The 15,309-nt window shown below is 47.2% G+C and overlaps 1 protein-coding gene across 1 annotated transcript in view; it reads left to right on the forward strand.

The window, feature by feature from the left end:
- Adgre3 (adhesion G protein-coupled receptor E3) overlaps positions 1-14,761 on the forward strand; it is a 35,099-nt gene extending 20,338 nt beyond the window's left edge. The window contains exons 8-16 of the mRNA XM_046437399.2: positions 1,700-1,884; positions 3,270-3,437; positions 4,760-4,957; positions 7,277-7,512; positions 8,015-8,081; positions 8,308-8,399; positions 9,516-9,684; positions 12,824-12,935; positions 14,526-14,761. Of these exons, the coding sequence (XP_046293355.1) occupies positions 1,700-1,884; positions 3,270-3,437; positions 4,760-4,957; positions 7,277-7,512; positions 8,015-8,081; positions 8,308-8,399; positions 9,516-9,684; positions 12,824-12,934 (1,226 nt within the window). The 3' untranslated portion in view covers position 12,935; positions 14,526-14,761. The remainder of the gene's footprint in view (positions 1-1,699; positions 1,885-3,269; positions 3,438-4,759; positions 4,958-7,276; positions 7,513-8,014; positions 8,082-8,307; positions 8,400-9,515; positions 9,685-12,823; positions 12,936-14,525) is intronic.
- The last annotated feature ends 548 nt before the right edge of the window (positions 14,762-15,309 follow it).

The raw sequence follows: 15,309 nt of genomic DNA on the forward strand, positions 1-15,309 counted from the left end.
TCAGGATACCTGAGCGATCAGGTAACTGCTGGGGCCCAGGGGGCTGCAAGGTGCCCTCCCACTTGGCTATTCCACTTAGGGTAGGGGCTGAGGAGCTGACCACCTGCTCTGATCTGTTTGTGGGTGGTAAGGGCCCCCTCCAGCCACCCTGTGGGCAGCCAAATACCGTCACTCAGAGGGTCATGCTGCTTGTCATAGAATCCACCTGTAGGTCGGGGTCCCTACAGCAGCTTCTACAGCTCATACAGAAAGCATTGGGTTGTTACCCATTGTCCCGGGATCAGCAGACTTTCTGATTTTTCAAGACAAACCAAAAATGGGGTTGCATAAGGAAAACTTCCAAATTTTAAGTTTGGCAATATTTTTCCTATACTTGCAATTGAAACATGATAGCTAACAGCATAATAAATGGGGTCTGGGTTTATCCATTTGGGTTGCTGCTAACAGATCCTGAGCCTGGGTAATTTACAAAGAACAGAAGTTTGTTTCCCGCTGTTCCGGAGGCTGGGAGTCTAAGATCAATGCACGGGTTCTTGCTGCATCATTCCATCATGGAGAGAGGAGGGGCAGGAGAAGACCAACTCCTTCTAACAACTTCTAGAGTGCCGGTCATGTGTTCATGCAGGCAGAGCCCTTGTGACCCAAACACCTCCCAAAAAGTTCTACCTCCCAACAGAACTGCATGGGGGATTAAATTTCCAGCACACAAATTTTGGGGAACACACTCAGACCTAACAGGAGCCATCAAAGGCTTAATACCTGTAACTAATTCAGGCCATCCTGATCCACCCCATATCTCTGATCAAAGGGAAGCTATGGGTGCTATGGGTCCTATGGATCCTGTGATTTGGAGCATTCCCTAAAATTCATGTATTGGAAAGTTAATCTCCAAATTCACATGTTGATGGTGTTTGGAGGTAGGCCTTTGGGAAGTGACTAGGATGGGACAAGGTTGGAAGGGTGAGACCCCCATCATCATGGGATTAGCAGCTTTATAAGAAGAGGAAGAGGGACCCAAGTTTGCAGGCTCCACCTTTTGAAGGCACTCTCTTGCCCTTCCGTCTTCCACCATGGGATGATGCAGCAAGAAGGCCCTCATCAGATGCTGTGCAGATATTAACATCATGCCCTGGGACTTCCCAGCCTCGGGAACCGCAAGCCAAATAAGTTTCTTTTCTTTATTAATTACCCAGTCTCTCGTACTCTGTTGTAACCACACACTGACAGTAGGTGTTCACTGAATTAGACAAATGTTTACAGATCATCTCTACCACTCCAGTTTCCCCAGCTGGTGAGTCAGGGGAGACAGTCTACTAGTTAAATAAAGGGGCATGATGTGTCGGGTGCTTAGGAATGATGAAGAAGGATAGAGAGACATTGGGAAGGAACTGTTTTGTACACCATCCATGAAGCCTTGATTGGGTGATGGTGGAACAGAAACCTGTGGAAGGCCAGGAACCCCCCAGGCAGCTGTGTGGGGGAGAGTCTTGGAAGCAGCAGGTACAGCGTACAAAGGCAACGACAGGGAGAGTCGAGGAATGGGGAAAAGGCCGATGGGGATGAGGTATTGTCTCATGGTAGCATGGCTTGAACCCAGGGCCCTGCACACTAAGCGAGCGCTCGGCCACGGAGCCCCAGCCCCAGGCCGCACTGCCCCCCCCCCCCCGCCCCGCTAAAGGCTCCCTTTCCGTGTCCTCAGGTCCCAGTGCGGTTGCTTTCATCTCCTATGCTTCTCTGGGAAACATCCTCAATGCGACTTTTTTTGAAAAGGCCGACGAGAAGGACCCGCTCTACCTGAACTCCCAGGTGGTGAGTGCCGCGGTGGCACCCAGAAGGAACTCGTCTCTCTCCCAGTCTGTCACTCTGACCTTCCAGAACCTGAAGGTGGGTGGAAGCCGCGCTGGCCCTGGTCAGGTTTTGTGAGCCTAAACCCATTTGCATCCTGTTTCCCCACCCCCCCCCACAGGCCACCCCCAGCCAGCCCACCTCCTGGGCCCGTGAAGTGACAAGTCCTTGAGATGAGGGAAAGGGCTAAGAATATTTTCATTCTCTCTCCTTGTGGTCTCGCAGTCATACACCATCCGTCTCACCGCAGGATCGATGCCTGTGTTCATAAGAAGTCAGGGACGGCATTGGTGTAAAGGGACTGGGCTCCGAGCCAGTGTGGAAGGAAACCAGGTCTCAGTCTCTGTTTTCACTGGATTCCCACAGGGAGGGGCGAGGTCTGAAGCCAAGAAAATATCATAAAAGTCTGGCCCCCAACAGCCCTGGCTTTATTTTACCTTATGTAAATAGAGCTGAGGCTACACAGCAGGTGTCTTGACAGCCACTTAGAATGTGGATTAACTTGGGAGACACTGTGCTAAGTGAAATAAGCCAGGACAGAAAGACAAGCCCCGCCTGGTTTCACTCTCACGGAATCTAAGGAACTTGGCCTCCTAGAAACTGTGAGTCCAATAGTGGCCACCAGAGACCATGGGGAGGGCAGACAGACAGGGGTGCGGGAGGTTAGTCCATGGGACAAAGTTGCAGTTTACATAAGGAAATAAGTTCTGCCATTTTATTACATAATAGGATGACTTTAGTTAACAATAACAATTGTAAATTCTATGTTTCAAAATAGTTAAAAGCCAAGATTTTTAATATACTCACCAAAAAAAAAAGTGATATAGGAGGTTCGATCCTCAGCACTGCATATAAATAAATGAATGAAATAAAGATCCATCAACATCTAAAAATATATTTTTAAAAAGTGATACATACTTGAGGATATATACATACAAATATGCTCAAGTACATATGTATATATGTGATATATATATATATATCCTCAAATGTATGTGTGTATATAATATACATATATGCATATACCCAAAAGTACGGTATAGTCAAGTGTGATGGCCCATGCGTGGAATCCCAGCTACTCAGGAGGCTGAAGCAGGAGGATTGCAAACTGAAGGCCAACCTGGGCAATTAAACAAGATCCTGCCTCAAAATAAAATTTTTTTAAAAGCTGGGAACATAAGTCAAAGATAGAGCACCCTGGGTTCAATACCACTACCACAAAAAGAGCACAGTATACCCCATAAGTGTGTGTAATTACCGGCTATAAACATGCATAATTACAGGTATCGATTAAAGATGATTTTTAAATAGAGGTCCCCTGAGTGGCTCCTAACCCATGAGCCTTCACATGGGCTCCCTGGCATGGACCAACCCTGAGAATCACCCTCCCGAGGAGGAAGACCATGAGCTCATTCTGTTTCCAGATGAAACCCAGCAGCCGAGAGGCCTTCTGCGTCTACTGGAAGATCACAGAGGCGGGTGGCCACTGGTCCAGGGATGGCTGTTTCCTCACACAAGTGAACCAAAGTCACACTGTCTGCAATTCCACGCACCTGTCCAGTTTTGCTGTCCTCGTGGCCTTCACCAGCCAGGTACGCTGTGAGCATTTGACTCTTCTTCATAGGACAGTCATTCATCAGTGTCCATGGACCAGGACCCCATGAAGACACCAAAATCAATGGAAGCCCAAGTCCCTTACCTAAGATGGCATAGCATTTGCATAGAACCAACCCACATCCTCCCATATATTTTAAATCACATCTAAATAACTTACAATACTTCATACAATATAAATTCTGTTCATAGTTGTTATACTGTATTGTTGAGAGAATAATGTCCAAACAAAAAAACTGTACACATTTAGTACAGATCCAATTTTTTTCTGAATGTTTTCAGTTCAAGATTACTCGATTCCTTGCTGTGTTAGTCAGATCCCTGCAGCTGTGACAAAATACCTGAGAAAATCAACTTAGAGGAGAAAAGATTTATTTCAGCTCATGGCTCCAGAGGTTTCAGTCTGTGGTCACTTGACCCTGTCTCACTCTGGGGGGAAATGGGATCAAGTATCATGAAGACAGAGGGAAGGTCAGCAGAGTAGAGTGTTGGCTCTTTCCTCTCGTGGTCACAGGAGCTACCTGAAAGCTACACTCCTGCTGCTGCCCCGCATCACAAGAGAATATTATATCATATCACTAGCCCAAGAAAATTACAAAACCCAACACACACTTTCTACTGAATGCACAGCACTTTGGCACCATCAAAAAATCAAGAAACTATAAGTCAAACCATCATAAGTTGGACTCTGCATATTGAATAGGACAAACAGTAGTAAGTTGCAAATGTGTGACAAAGCCACGGAGCTCGAGCTAGGGCGGTCGACTGGGTGGAGAAGTGACCAGGGAGAAGCCAAGCAGGCCTGTTATGCAGAATTCTCTCAGCTTCAACTTCTCCAGTGAGAAGAATGTTACTTTCTCACCCTGGTATAGGGAAATCATCTTCCATATGGAGGTTTCGCCTCTTTCTTTTGAAGAAAAAGAGGAAGTCAAAGTGCTTTTTCTTGTGCCTTCTGGTTTTGGGGGTTTTGTTGGTTTTTTTGAGGGGATGGGGGAAGGTAGTGCTTTTAGTTCCAAATAATTCTTCTTGCCAAAGTGACATGTTTGGGGGTGGCCCATCCAGCCACCCATATTTGCATGCATATGTCCAAATGCTTCAAATGTCTACATTGAACAGGTCCATTCTGTTTACTAAATATGCCTCAATAAAGCTGAAAACAGAAAAAAAGTCATCTGGTAGACGCTTCCCACCTGTCATCAGGCATCATGCCTGTGTGGGGGACGCCCTAGTCCAGCAATGAGGGGAGGCTGGAACCCCAGAGCAGGGCACGTGGCTGTGAAGGCTCCTCCCTCTGCCCCAGGACGACGACCCCGTGCTGAGCCTCATCACCTGCGTGGGGCTGGGCGTGTCACTGCTGTGCCTGGTCCTGGCGGCCCTCACCTTCCTCCTGTGCAGAGCCATCCAGAACACCAGCACCTCCCTGCACCTGCAGCTCTCGCTCTGCCTCCTGCTGGCCCACCTGCTCTTCCTCACGGCCATCGACAGAACCCAGCACAAGGTACCCAGGCGTCCCCGGGGGTGCTGAACCGAACGGGGCTCTAATCAAACGGCCTTAGGTCTGTAAGAGAGAAAAACAGTTTCCCTCTGCCCTCCTGAGATCTTAGCTGGGGCTCTGGTAACAAAGACTATGAGCAAGAGAAAGCAGCCCGAGTTTGTCACCAGGTAGATTTCACGTACAGAGGGAGAGAGCAAGGCAATGAGGAACTCTCCAAGAGGTGGCTTAGGACTCGGGTTAGACGGCATCCTCAACAAGGCGGTCAGGTTTGGGAGAAGGTCAAGGTAAAAGAAGAGAAGTTTAGGGTGCCCAGGGGGGGCAATGTGTGGGAAGGCAAATAGACAGGAAATGCTTGGTGGTTAGAGTGTGTTCCTGCTCCAGGCTGAAGAGGATCTGAGTTGTCCTCAGTGATCAACTGTTGTCCTTCCTGGTAGAGAGGAGAGGAGGACCCCCCTGTACATGTGTGTCTGCATATATTATTTAAAAGGAAGGAAGGAAGGAATCCTGTCATTTGTGGCAACATGGTGAACCTGGAAGATGTTATGGTATGAAACAAGCCAGGCCCAGAGAGACGAACGCTCTGTGATCTCCTTTACTTAGAGCATAACGGAGGTCACTCCAGAGGCCGGAGGAGGGGAGGGGCACTGGAGAGAAGTGGTCAAAGGATACAAAATTTCATTTAGACAAGAGGAGTAAGTTCAAGGGATCTATTGAGCAACATGGTCACTTGGGTTAGTAACACTGTATCGTGTTCTTTGAAAAATCACTGAAGGCCAGGGGTATAGCACATGCTCATAATCACAGCAACTCAGGAGGCTGAGGCAGGAGGATCCCAAGTTTAAAGCCAGCCTCAGCAATTTAGTGAGACCCTGTCTCAGAACAAAATATAAAAAGGGCTGGGGGTAGCTGGGGTTGTAGCTCAGTGGTACAGTGCTTGCCTCCCATGCATGAGGCCCTGGGTTCAATCCTCAGCACCACATAAAAAATAATAAATAAATAAATAAATAATAAAGATTTTGTGTTCATCTACAATTAAAAAAAAATTTTAAGGGTGGGAGCTAGGACTATAGTTCAATGGTTAAGGGTCCCTGGGTTCAATCTCTGTTATCAAAAATGTGGGGGGGGGGATTATATATATATGAAGAATAGATTATTTAAGTGTTCTCATCATAAAAAGAATGATAAGTATATAAATTTATGTCTTGTTTTTTCAGCAGATAATGGGAAAGCTGAGAGCTCCTTTTTTGTTGTTTATTTGGTTGGTTTTTGTATTTTTATTTATTTGTTTGTTTGTTTGTTTTATGTTTGCTTCTTTCAGTTGCCTTTGGCTCAAAATAATTCTTATGCCAAAATGGCAATTTTTTTCCAAATTTTATTTTTATTTGACAAATGATAACTGTAGATACTTGGGGGTACAATGTGAGGTTTCAGTACATGTCTACATTGTGCAGTGATAATCCAGGCTAATCAACATATTTATCGCTTATTAAAAATCCTCTCTTGGGGCTGGGGATGTGACTCAAGCGGTAGCGCGCTCGCCTGGCATGCGTGCGGCCCGGGTTCGATCCTCATCACCACATAACAAACGAAGATGTTGTGACTGCCAAAAAATAAATAATAAATAGTTCTCTCTCTCTTTTAAAAAAAAAAAAAAGAATAGTATTAAAAAAAATCCTCTCTTTTAGCAAGTCGGAATATGCAGGGTTCTGGGGTATAGCTCAGTGGTAGAGTAGCATGCTTGGCGTGTGCAAAGCCCTGGGCTCAACCTCCGGTGACAGGAAGGGTGGGAGGGAGGAGAGAGACAATACATTATTATTAACTATAGTGAGTTCGGTCAAATGTTACAAATTTTTGGTTAGATCAGAGGAGTAAGTTCAGGAGACCTGTCGTACAGCATGATGACTACAGTCAAAAACATATATTATAGTCTTGAAAATTGCAAAGAGTGGATTTTTAATGTCCTTATCACACACACAAGAAAGAAAAGAATGATCAGTTTGTAACTTCTGAGCAGTAGAAGTACAGCAGAGAGTGGTGGTTTCAGAGGCGTTGGCCAAGGGGTATCAGCTAGACGGGGGAATAAGTTATAGAATTTATTGCCAAGTACCTTATTTCGGAGCAGCATATTCTGGTCCTGGGTTGGGCTGCAGGGGCTATTGCCCAGGTGCCAAGTGCTGGCCTTGGCCATCATCGCTCTTACTTTAATGCCTTTGGTTTGACATCAGGTGTTCTGAATCCAAAGCCAGCGTGGGAGAGGCCCCGGGCCGCACTCCAGCTGGCACACACACCCCCCCCCCCCCCGCCGGGGCCTCTCCTCCTCAGGTGCTGTGTGCGGTCATCGCAGGCACCCTGCACTACCTCTACCTGGCCGCCTTCACCTGGATGCTGCTGGAGGGGCTGTTCCTCTTCCTCACCGCGCGGAACCTGACCGTGGTCAACTACTCCAGCGTGAACAAGCTCATGAAGTGGCTCCGGTTCCCGGTTGGCTACGGGGTTCCTGCAGTGATCGTGGCCATCTCAGCAGCATCCAGGCCTCACCTTTATGGGACACCTGCTCGGTGAGCGGCACCCTCACCCCGTGTCCCACACAGTGTCCCGGGATCGCCTTTCAGGGACAGTGTCAAAGGGCCACGATCAGAATGTGGGAATCCAACTGTGTTCCACGTTCTTAATAATAGCTTCCACCTACCTTCCAGAGAGACAGTTGAAGATGGTGGCAAGAGTACAGAAGGTTCTGGAAGGAGGGAGTTTTGTGGTTCACTCTCAACTTTATCTGTCTCATAATCTGGGATCTTATGTCCTCAGGATTTAGCCCTTCCATGCAAGGAAGGTAAACATTGTCCCAACCTCACAATCCTGTGAAACTTCCACAGGACGGTGCTTCTAAAATGCTCAGTGGGACACTCATACACAGTAGTGAGCAATCAAAGCCACCATCGTCATCAGGTAGCTTTCAGGGAGAGCCGGGAAAGCCCTCTGATAGGGAAGGTGTCACCTCAGGTCCTTGCTGACAAGTGCTTGCTCTGATCTCTCTTTCCGTCCCTCTTCCCGTTGTCTCAGCTGCTGGCTCCGCCTGGACCAGGGATTCATCTGGGGGTTCCTCGGCCCCGTCTGTGCCATCATCCTTGTGAGTATGGGCCCCCAGTGTTCCTGACTGAAGAGGGGCCACCACAAGTGCTAGGTGCAAGACAGGACGGGGCCGTGCATTGCCTCAGTTCTGTGGTTTGACTTTCCTCCTGCTGCCTCTGTATTCAATCCTACGTGCCCAGTGGTAGAACTGCGCGTCTTTAGTGTGGACAAAACATCCGTTATTTTAACTGGTACTTTGTGCCCGGTCTGTGTCGCTCCTGCAGGTGAATTTAGTGTTTTTTCTTTCGGTCCTTTGGCTTCTGAGAAAGAAACTTTCCTCCCTCAACAGTGAGGTGTCAACCATCCAGAACACGAGGTAGGATGGGGGGGGGGGGGGGCCTCCTGCCACCCTTTCCCCCAGCCAGGCCCTGCCCGTCCCTCCGTCCCTCCTGCCCATCCACCCACAGAGGCACTCTGCAGCCATGCTCAGGGGCTAGCGGGGACACTGTAACCGTCCACTGCCACAATTAACGAGGACTTATATTAGCTGGAGTACAGGCTGGACTCTGAGAAGGGGCTTCCCACTCCACCTTCCCAAAGAAGAGAGGAGGAAACATTGATCCCTCTCAGCTGTCCAGGGCTGGCGGACAAGCTGTCCTCCACAGAGTGACCAGGGACTCACACGCTTTCTGTTTTGTTGTTCTGTCATCCTCTGGGATGCTGTCCTTGTCAGTATCCCATCTATGGGAAAGAGGTAACTTAGAAGTCATCCCATTGGCTGACCTTGGTCACATGATGATACCCAACTCCAAGGAAGCCTGGGAAATGTAGTCTAATTGTCAGCCATGTGCACGGGCAGGGGGAGCTTAAAGGGAGAAGTCATCTAACACTGAAAGGAAAAAGAAAAAAAGAAAAAACTGGCAGTTTCCCCCACAGAACACAAGATGCCTCAGGAGTTCCGTAGGTTTAGGGTACTAAGAGCATTTTTGACTTAGTGATATTTTCAACTTTCCATGAGTGTATGGGAGGCAATCCCAGGGTGAGTCAGGAGCATCTCTATTATGAAGATACGGGAACTGAGTTACAAGAAGATAAGGTATCTTGCCTGACCTCCCACAACTAGCAAGTGCTGGCTTGAATTTAAGTCCTGGTCTCTCTTGAGTCCTCACTACTAACAACTACACTACAGGGCTGTCTGTGTCCATTACAAGCTTTTTTCTTTTTCTTTTTCTTTTTTTTTTTTGCAGGGTGGGGGTGCCAGGGATTGAACTCAGGGTCACTTGACCACTGAGCCACACCCCCAGCCCAATTTGGTATTTTATTTAGAGACAGGGTCTCACTGAGTTGCTTAGTGCCTCACTTTTGCTGAGGCTGGCTTTAAACTCATGACCCTCCTGCCTCAGCCTCCTGAGCTGCTGGGATGACAGGCGTGTGCCACCGCGCCCAGCTCCATTACAAGCTTTCTGACGTGACCATCTCTGACCCCTCTCAGGATGCTGACCCTCAAAGCCACAGCTCAGGTCCTCATCCTGGGCTGCACGTGGTGTCTGGGCGTCCTGCAGGTGGGTCCCGCTGGCCAGGTCCTGGCGTATCTCTTCACCATCATCAACAGCCTGCAGGGCTTTTTCATCTTCCTGGTCTACTGTCTGCTCAGCCAACAGGTAAACGCTGAGCCCTTTCTCTGGTGCTCTAAAACTTTGTTTTAAACTTTGGAGGCACGCAGTTTAGTGAGCATTTACATTCCATGTGTTTAAATTTTCATGAGTCTGTCATCAATATGTGAACACACCCTGTCATTTATCTACTTTAAAGTGCTCTTGAAGGCGGACATAGAAAGTAGGTGAGTTATTGAGTGGGCTGGAGAGACTGGGGGAGGGGATAGGAGGGGTGGAGGAGGAACAGTGATTCTGCAGTTTGTTTCTTGGATGATGATAAAGCTCTACACATGTTTAAGGTGCTGGCTACAGAACTCTACAAACATCCTAAAGCCATGGGGTTGAACACTTTAGATGGGTTGTGTAATATGCGAATTCTATCTCAGAAAAGCTATTGACAAAAGCAAGATGTTATTGATTATAAGATCCCCTGATTTGTTAGTAGCTTTCGGAAAACAGATGGTTGCTCTATCAGGGAAGGAGGTTCCTCCGGCTTTCCCACCACAAGAGTCAGCTCATGCTCACAACGGGCTACGTCAAAAATCTCAGTGGCATGAACACGAGAACTTCCTTTCTCCTCCTCAGGTCTGCAGGTGGGGTGGGGTTCAGTGATCCCGGCTGGGCTCGGCTTGGCTTGATTCCTGGATGCAAATCAGATTCATATCTGCTCCTTGGACTCATCCTGAGGCTTAGGCAGAACTGGGAGCAGTTCTTCGGCATGTTTTTCTCATAACAATGGCAAAATTATAAAGAGGTGAGGGGTACCCTGCAGGGCCATTTTAAGCCTGTGACTCTGGTCACATTACCTCCTCTGATGTGCCACTGGACAAAGTGCATCAGGTGGTCAGGCCCAAAGCTAATGGGGAAAGAACGCTTCACCCACCCCAAGGCTGAGACAGGGTGTACTGCTTCTAACTAGGAGTGAATAAAGCAACCTGCCACACCACTTGACACCAATTCTTCAACCAATTTAACCAAGCCACGCCGATCCCAGGCAGGATCAGCCAAACCCCAAAGACCTACAAACCTGAGAGTGAGAAAAAATAAATATTTGTTTAAGCCACTGAGGTTTCTTGAAATTGTTTGTTGTTTAGCAGTAGCTGACTATTACAAGCGTGAAAGCTGGAGAAAAAATACACGGTATAGTCTCCATGTTAGCATACGGACCGAATTCTACATGGAGCACTCATTCTATTTTACGGAACTAAGTGTCATCTGATTTCAGAATTGGAAGTAAAGCCAATTGGTATCTTTAAACCCAATTGCTGTAGTTTAACCTTTGATGCTAATTCAAATGAAGATGAGCTGTATGTGCAAAACAAACACCAGATTTTAAAACTTTTGTACAAAAAATAAAAAGGAAGGTCCTCCCTCTCTTCCTCCATCCTCCCACTTCCTCACGCTGAACACGAAATCGAACTTGGAATGGAAAAATAGCTCCTCAGGAATAAGAAACTGAGCTTTCCCCTGGGGAGCAAAGGCTAAGCACAGGGTTAGAACATCCACACGTTAGTAACTGTCCAGGCACAAGAATACCTTGCGACTTGTAGGACACTGAAAATACCTTAGTGAAGAAAGCAAATTTCAGAGCATTACTTCAGAGGGCCCCATTTTGTTCATATAACCGTATAAACACTCACTCGTTATGCTGTTTTTGTGCACTCACTTGTGTGTTTAGGGCATATTAAAAGGGACAGTCAGCAATGTCTGGAGACGTGTCCCACTGTCACAACTAGGAGTGGGTTGCTATGGGCATCTAGTGGGTGGAGGCCGGGATGCTGTCCACACCCTCCAGTGCACAGGACTGTCCCCACCAGAAAGCACAATCCAACTTAAGTTCTCCACGGTGCCGCAGTTGGGAAGCCTTGTGCGGCAGGCGCTGTCAGTGGCCTTCCCACAGCCCTTTGTTCCTCTCACCACGTGCCTGAGGTCTCCGGTTACAACATTTATGACTTGGAGTCTGTGGGCTTCTTACTGCCCAGGAGATGTGAGTGGCCCAAGCCTGGGACAAGGTGGCGGTGCCAGAGAGCAACGGCCCTTGAGAGCAGCCCTCAGCCAGTGACAGAACAGAGCTGGTGGATGAACACCCCAGCTCCCGCCCCTCAGGTGCTATGACTCTGGATTAGGTCACGTGTCTCTTGGGGCTGCCCAAGGGAGCTGAGCCCCAGTGGAAACTTCCTGGATCATGCATCCTAGGGACCACCCCTCAAATAAACTCCTTACACTTAGACTTTTGTTCCAAGTTCTAAATTCCTGGAGTAACCCAAATAAGAAACATGGTTTCTGTAATATGAAAATATATTTACTGTAGTAAAATATGCACCACATAAAATTACCACTTAAATAAATGTTTTGAGATAGGGTCTCACCATGTTTCCCAAACTGGCCTCAAATTCCTGAGCTCAGGTGATCGATCCTCCTGCCCCAGCCTCCTGAGTAGCTGGGACTACAGGTGTGTGCAACACCATGTGTAGTTTTTCCATCTGAATAATTTTTAAGTGCACAGCTTATGGCCATTATATTCATAATGTCATATAACCATTGCCACTGTCTCTAGAACTCTTTATCAGGACAAACAGGAACCCTGTACCTATCAGATAGTTACTCCCTATCCCCTCCTGCCAAGGTCCTGACAACCACCATTCTACTTTATATCTTGAGTAATCTGACTATTCAAGGTACCTTATGTAAGTGGCATCTTACAGTCTCTGTTCCTCTGTGTCTGGCATTATTCACTTGGCATGAGGTCTTCAAGGTTGAGCCATGAGTGGTGCATCCAAATATCCTTTTTTTTTTTGGTAGCAGGGATTGAACTCAGGGACACTCGACCCCTAAGCCACATCCCCAGCCCTATTTTGTCTTTTATTTAGAGACAGGGTCTCACTGAGTTGCTTAGCACCTCGCTGTTGCTGAGGCTGGCTTTGAACTCGTGATCCTCCTGCCTCAGCCTCCCCAGCCACTGGGATGACAGGCGTGCCCCACCGCACCCAGCCAAATATTTTCTTCTAACGGCTGAATAACATTCCCTCACATGGTTATGCCACATATTGTGAAATAGATCTCTATCTTCTTACTGATTCACCAGCTTTTCTCCTATTTTGTCATCTTAACAAAAACCATCCTGGTATTTCCTTTGATATGTCAGGTCCGGAAACAATACCGAAAGTGGTTTAGTGATGCCACAAAATCAAAGTCTAAGTCTGAGATACAGACGCTCTCCAGCAGGCTTGGCCCCGATTTAAAACTCAGCGAGTGAGGTAAGTGAACCCATGACTTTCTCTAATGTTTTGCCACCCCGATACCCCAAACTTCCTCTCCTTGTCTTAGCACAAGTTCCCTTTGAAGAAGAGTATGAGGAAGAGCACTGTGCTACTCAGCTTTCTGTGACTGTGACAAAATACTTGAGATAAACAGCTTACAAGGAGGAGAGTTTTATTTGATGGTTTCAGAGGTCTTAATCCATAGTCACTTGGCCCCATCACACTGGACCTGTGGCAAGGCCAAACATCAGGGTGGGTGGGGAGTACATGGTGGAGCAGTAAAGCTCACCTTGTGGCAGCTGAGAAAGAAAGAAAGAGAGAAAGGAGCTGAGGTTCCAACAGACCTTTGAGGGCATGCCCTCAATGACCTAACTGCCTCCCATTAGGCCCCACCTCCTAAGGATTCCATCACCTCCCAATAGCGCCCCAGACTGGGCCTTTGGAGGACACTAAAGGTCCAGACCACAACACGATCTTTCCTGGTACCCTAGCTTGAGTTCCTCATTCCCACTGAATTGTTCTTCAGTGACTCTTCTCCATTCACTAAGAGCTCTTCAGCTGACTTTTGGAATCTGTGCAAAGAAATATGGGTTAAATATGTCACCAGCAATGCTACCATTCAAGTATATCCCACAGGGGGAAATTGACTTGCACAGATCAGTATCCCTCAAAACACATACTGTCCCACAGAGAGATGGATGTGAGCCCAGGGAATTGTTGGACCATTGAAAGGGCCCCAGGAGAGGGGACTGACACCACTCAGATGTATGGAATAATGGGACCTTCCTAGAGGGATGAAATGGTCTTGATAGAAAGGTAATACAAAAGAGAGCAAAACAATACAGTTCCTACCTTCATGGAGCTTAGCTTTTTCCATAGACAAATATAGCTTTTCTCCATAGACAAAAACCAGCCTCCAGGGAATTCAAATTCGGTCTTAGGCTGTTTTCTGTTGCTATAACAGAATTACTGAGACTGGGTAATTTATAAAGAAAATAAGGTTATTTCTTATAGTTGCAGAAGCTGGGAAGTCCAAAGTCAAGGAGCTACCTCTGGTGAGAGTCTTCTTGTTGGTGGGGACTCTCTACAGAGTCCCACAGAGGTGCAGAGAATCACATGGAGAGACAGAATAAGTGTACCAAAGCCACTCCCTCAATAACCCACAATCCAATAATCCATTAACCCACAAATAGATTAATCCGTTGATGAGAACAGAGTCCTCATGATCCATTCACTTTACCTCTCAAATGTTCCACTTCCAAATACCATTAGCATATGTCTTTGGGAATTAAGTTTCCAACATACACATTCTGAAGGACAAACATTCAAATCATACAAGATAATATGACTGAAAATTTGTCACAAAGAAAAATTCTTCTTCCTGGATTTTTGAGACGTCCACCCACCGTAGGCTAGAGAACACCATGCCTGCCCTAGGATTCTAGATGGTTCCGTCCCTGCCTGGTGGCTGGAGCTGGCTTGCACTCACTCCTGCTCTTTCTCCATGTTTGATTTGCTAACGCTTAATCCACCATTAATCTAAAAATCTTCTGTAGGGGACCTTTTTTTTTTTTTTTTTTTTTTCAGAACAAGTGAAGAGATGATACTAAAACTAGAACATTCAGCTCCATATGGAAGATCCTGCCCATGGATCTCGTTGGCATCATGGGGAATGAAATGTGACCTTTGTAAAAAGGAATAAAGTTGAGGCCCCGGGAACTCATTCTGCACATCACTGTGGGAGAGGAAGTGTTTAACCTTTACTTCCTGAAGCGTGTGCTCCGAGTGATACTAAGCTTTCAATAAACGTGTGTTGAATCGTATTTCTCTGTGTTGCGGTGTGTTCAGTCAATGCCTGGCCCTGGGTACCCAAATCAGGGTGGTTGCAATCACTTCCTTGACTTTTTGCAAATGGGGAGACCCCTCTCAAGGCCTTTCCTCGGGTTCTTACTCTGACTCCTCCTAAACCTGCTCTTTAAACTCATGTAGCCCTTTAAACTATCAACTTCTCCCAAAGCGTCTCATAAACAAGCAGCTTCTTCCTGGCTTCACCTCTTTTTTATCCTGCAGAGGTGATAAAGGTAGTGATGGAAGTCCCTCGACTTCCTGACCCCAGACACCCCTTACCACACACCCCATTCGCCTCTCCTGCCTCAACGCTCACACTCAAGGCAAAGGAGGCCCTTCCCGCTCCAGACTGGCCCCTCCTCCACACTCTGGTCTCCCCTGCCCCCTTCTCCTGAGTCTCACTTCTTCCCCACCCTGGGGCCTGGGGGCGCTGAGATATGCTAAAGAGAGGTCAGTAGGTTTCTCTGTAAAGGGCAAGATCAATATTCTAGGCTTTTCAGGACACAGGTTCGCACATAGGTGT

The sequence above is a fragment of the Marmota monax genome, unplaced genomic scaffold, assembly GCF_021218885.2.
Source record: "Marmota monax isolate L192 unplaced genomic scaffold, Marmota_monax_Labrador192_F-V1.1 WCK01_AAM20220418_F8-fsc00021, whole genome shotgun sequence".
NCBI lineage: Eukaryota > Metazoa > Chordata > Mammalia > Rodentia > Sciuridae > Marmota > Marmota monax.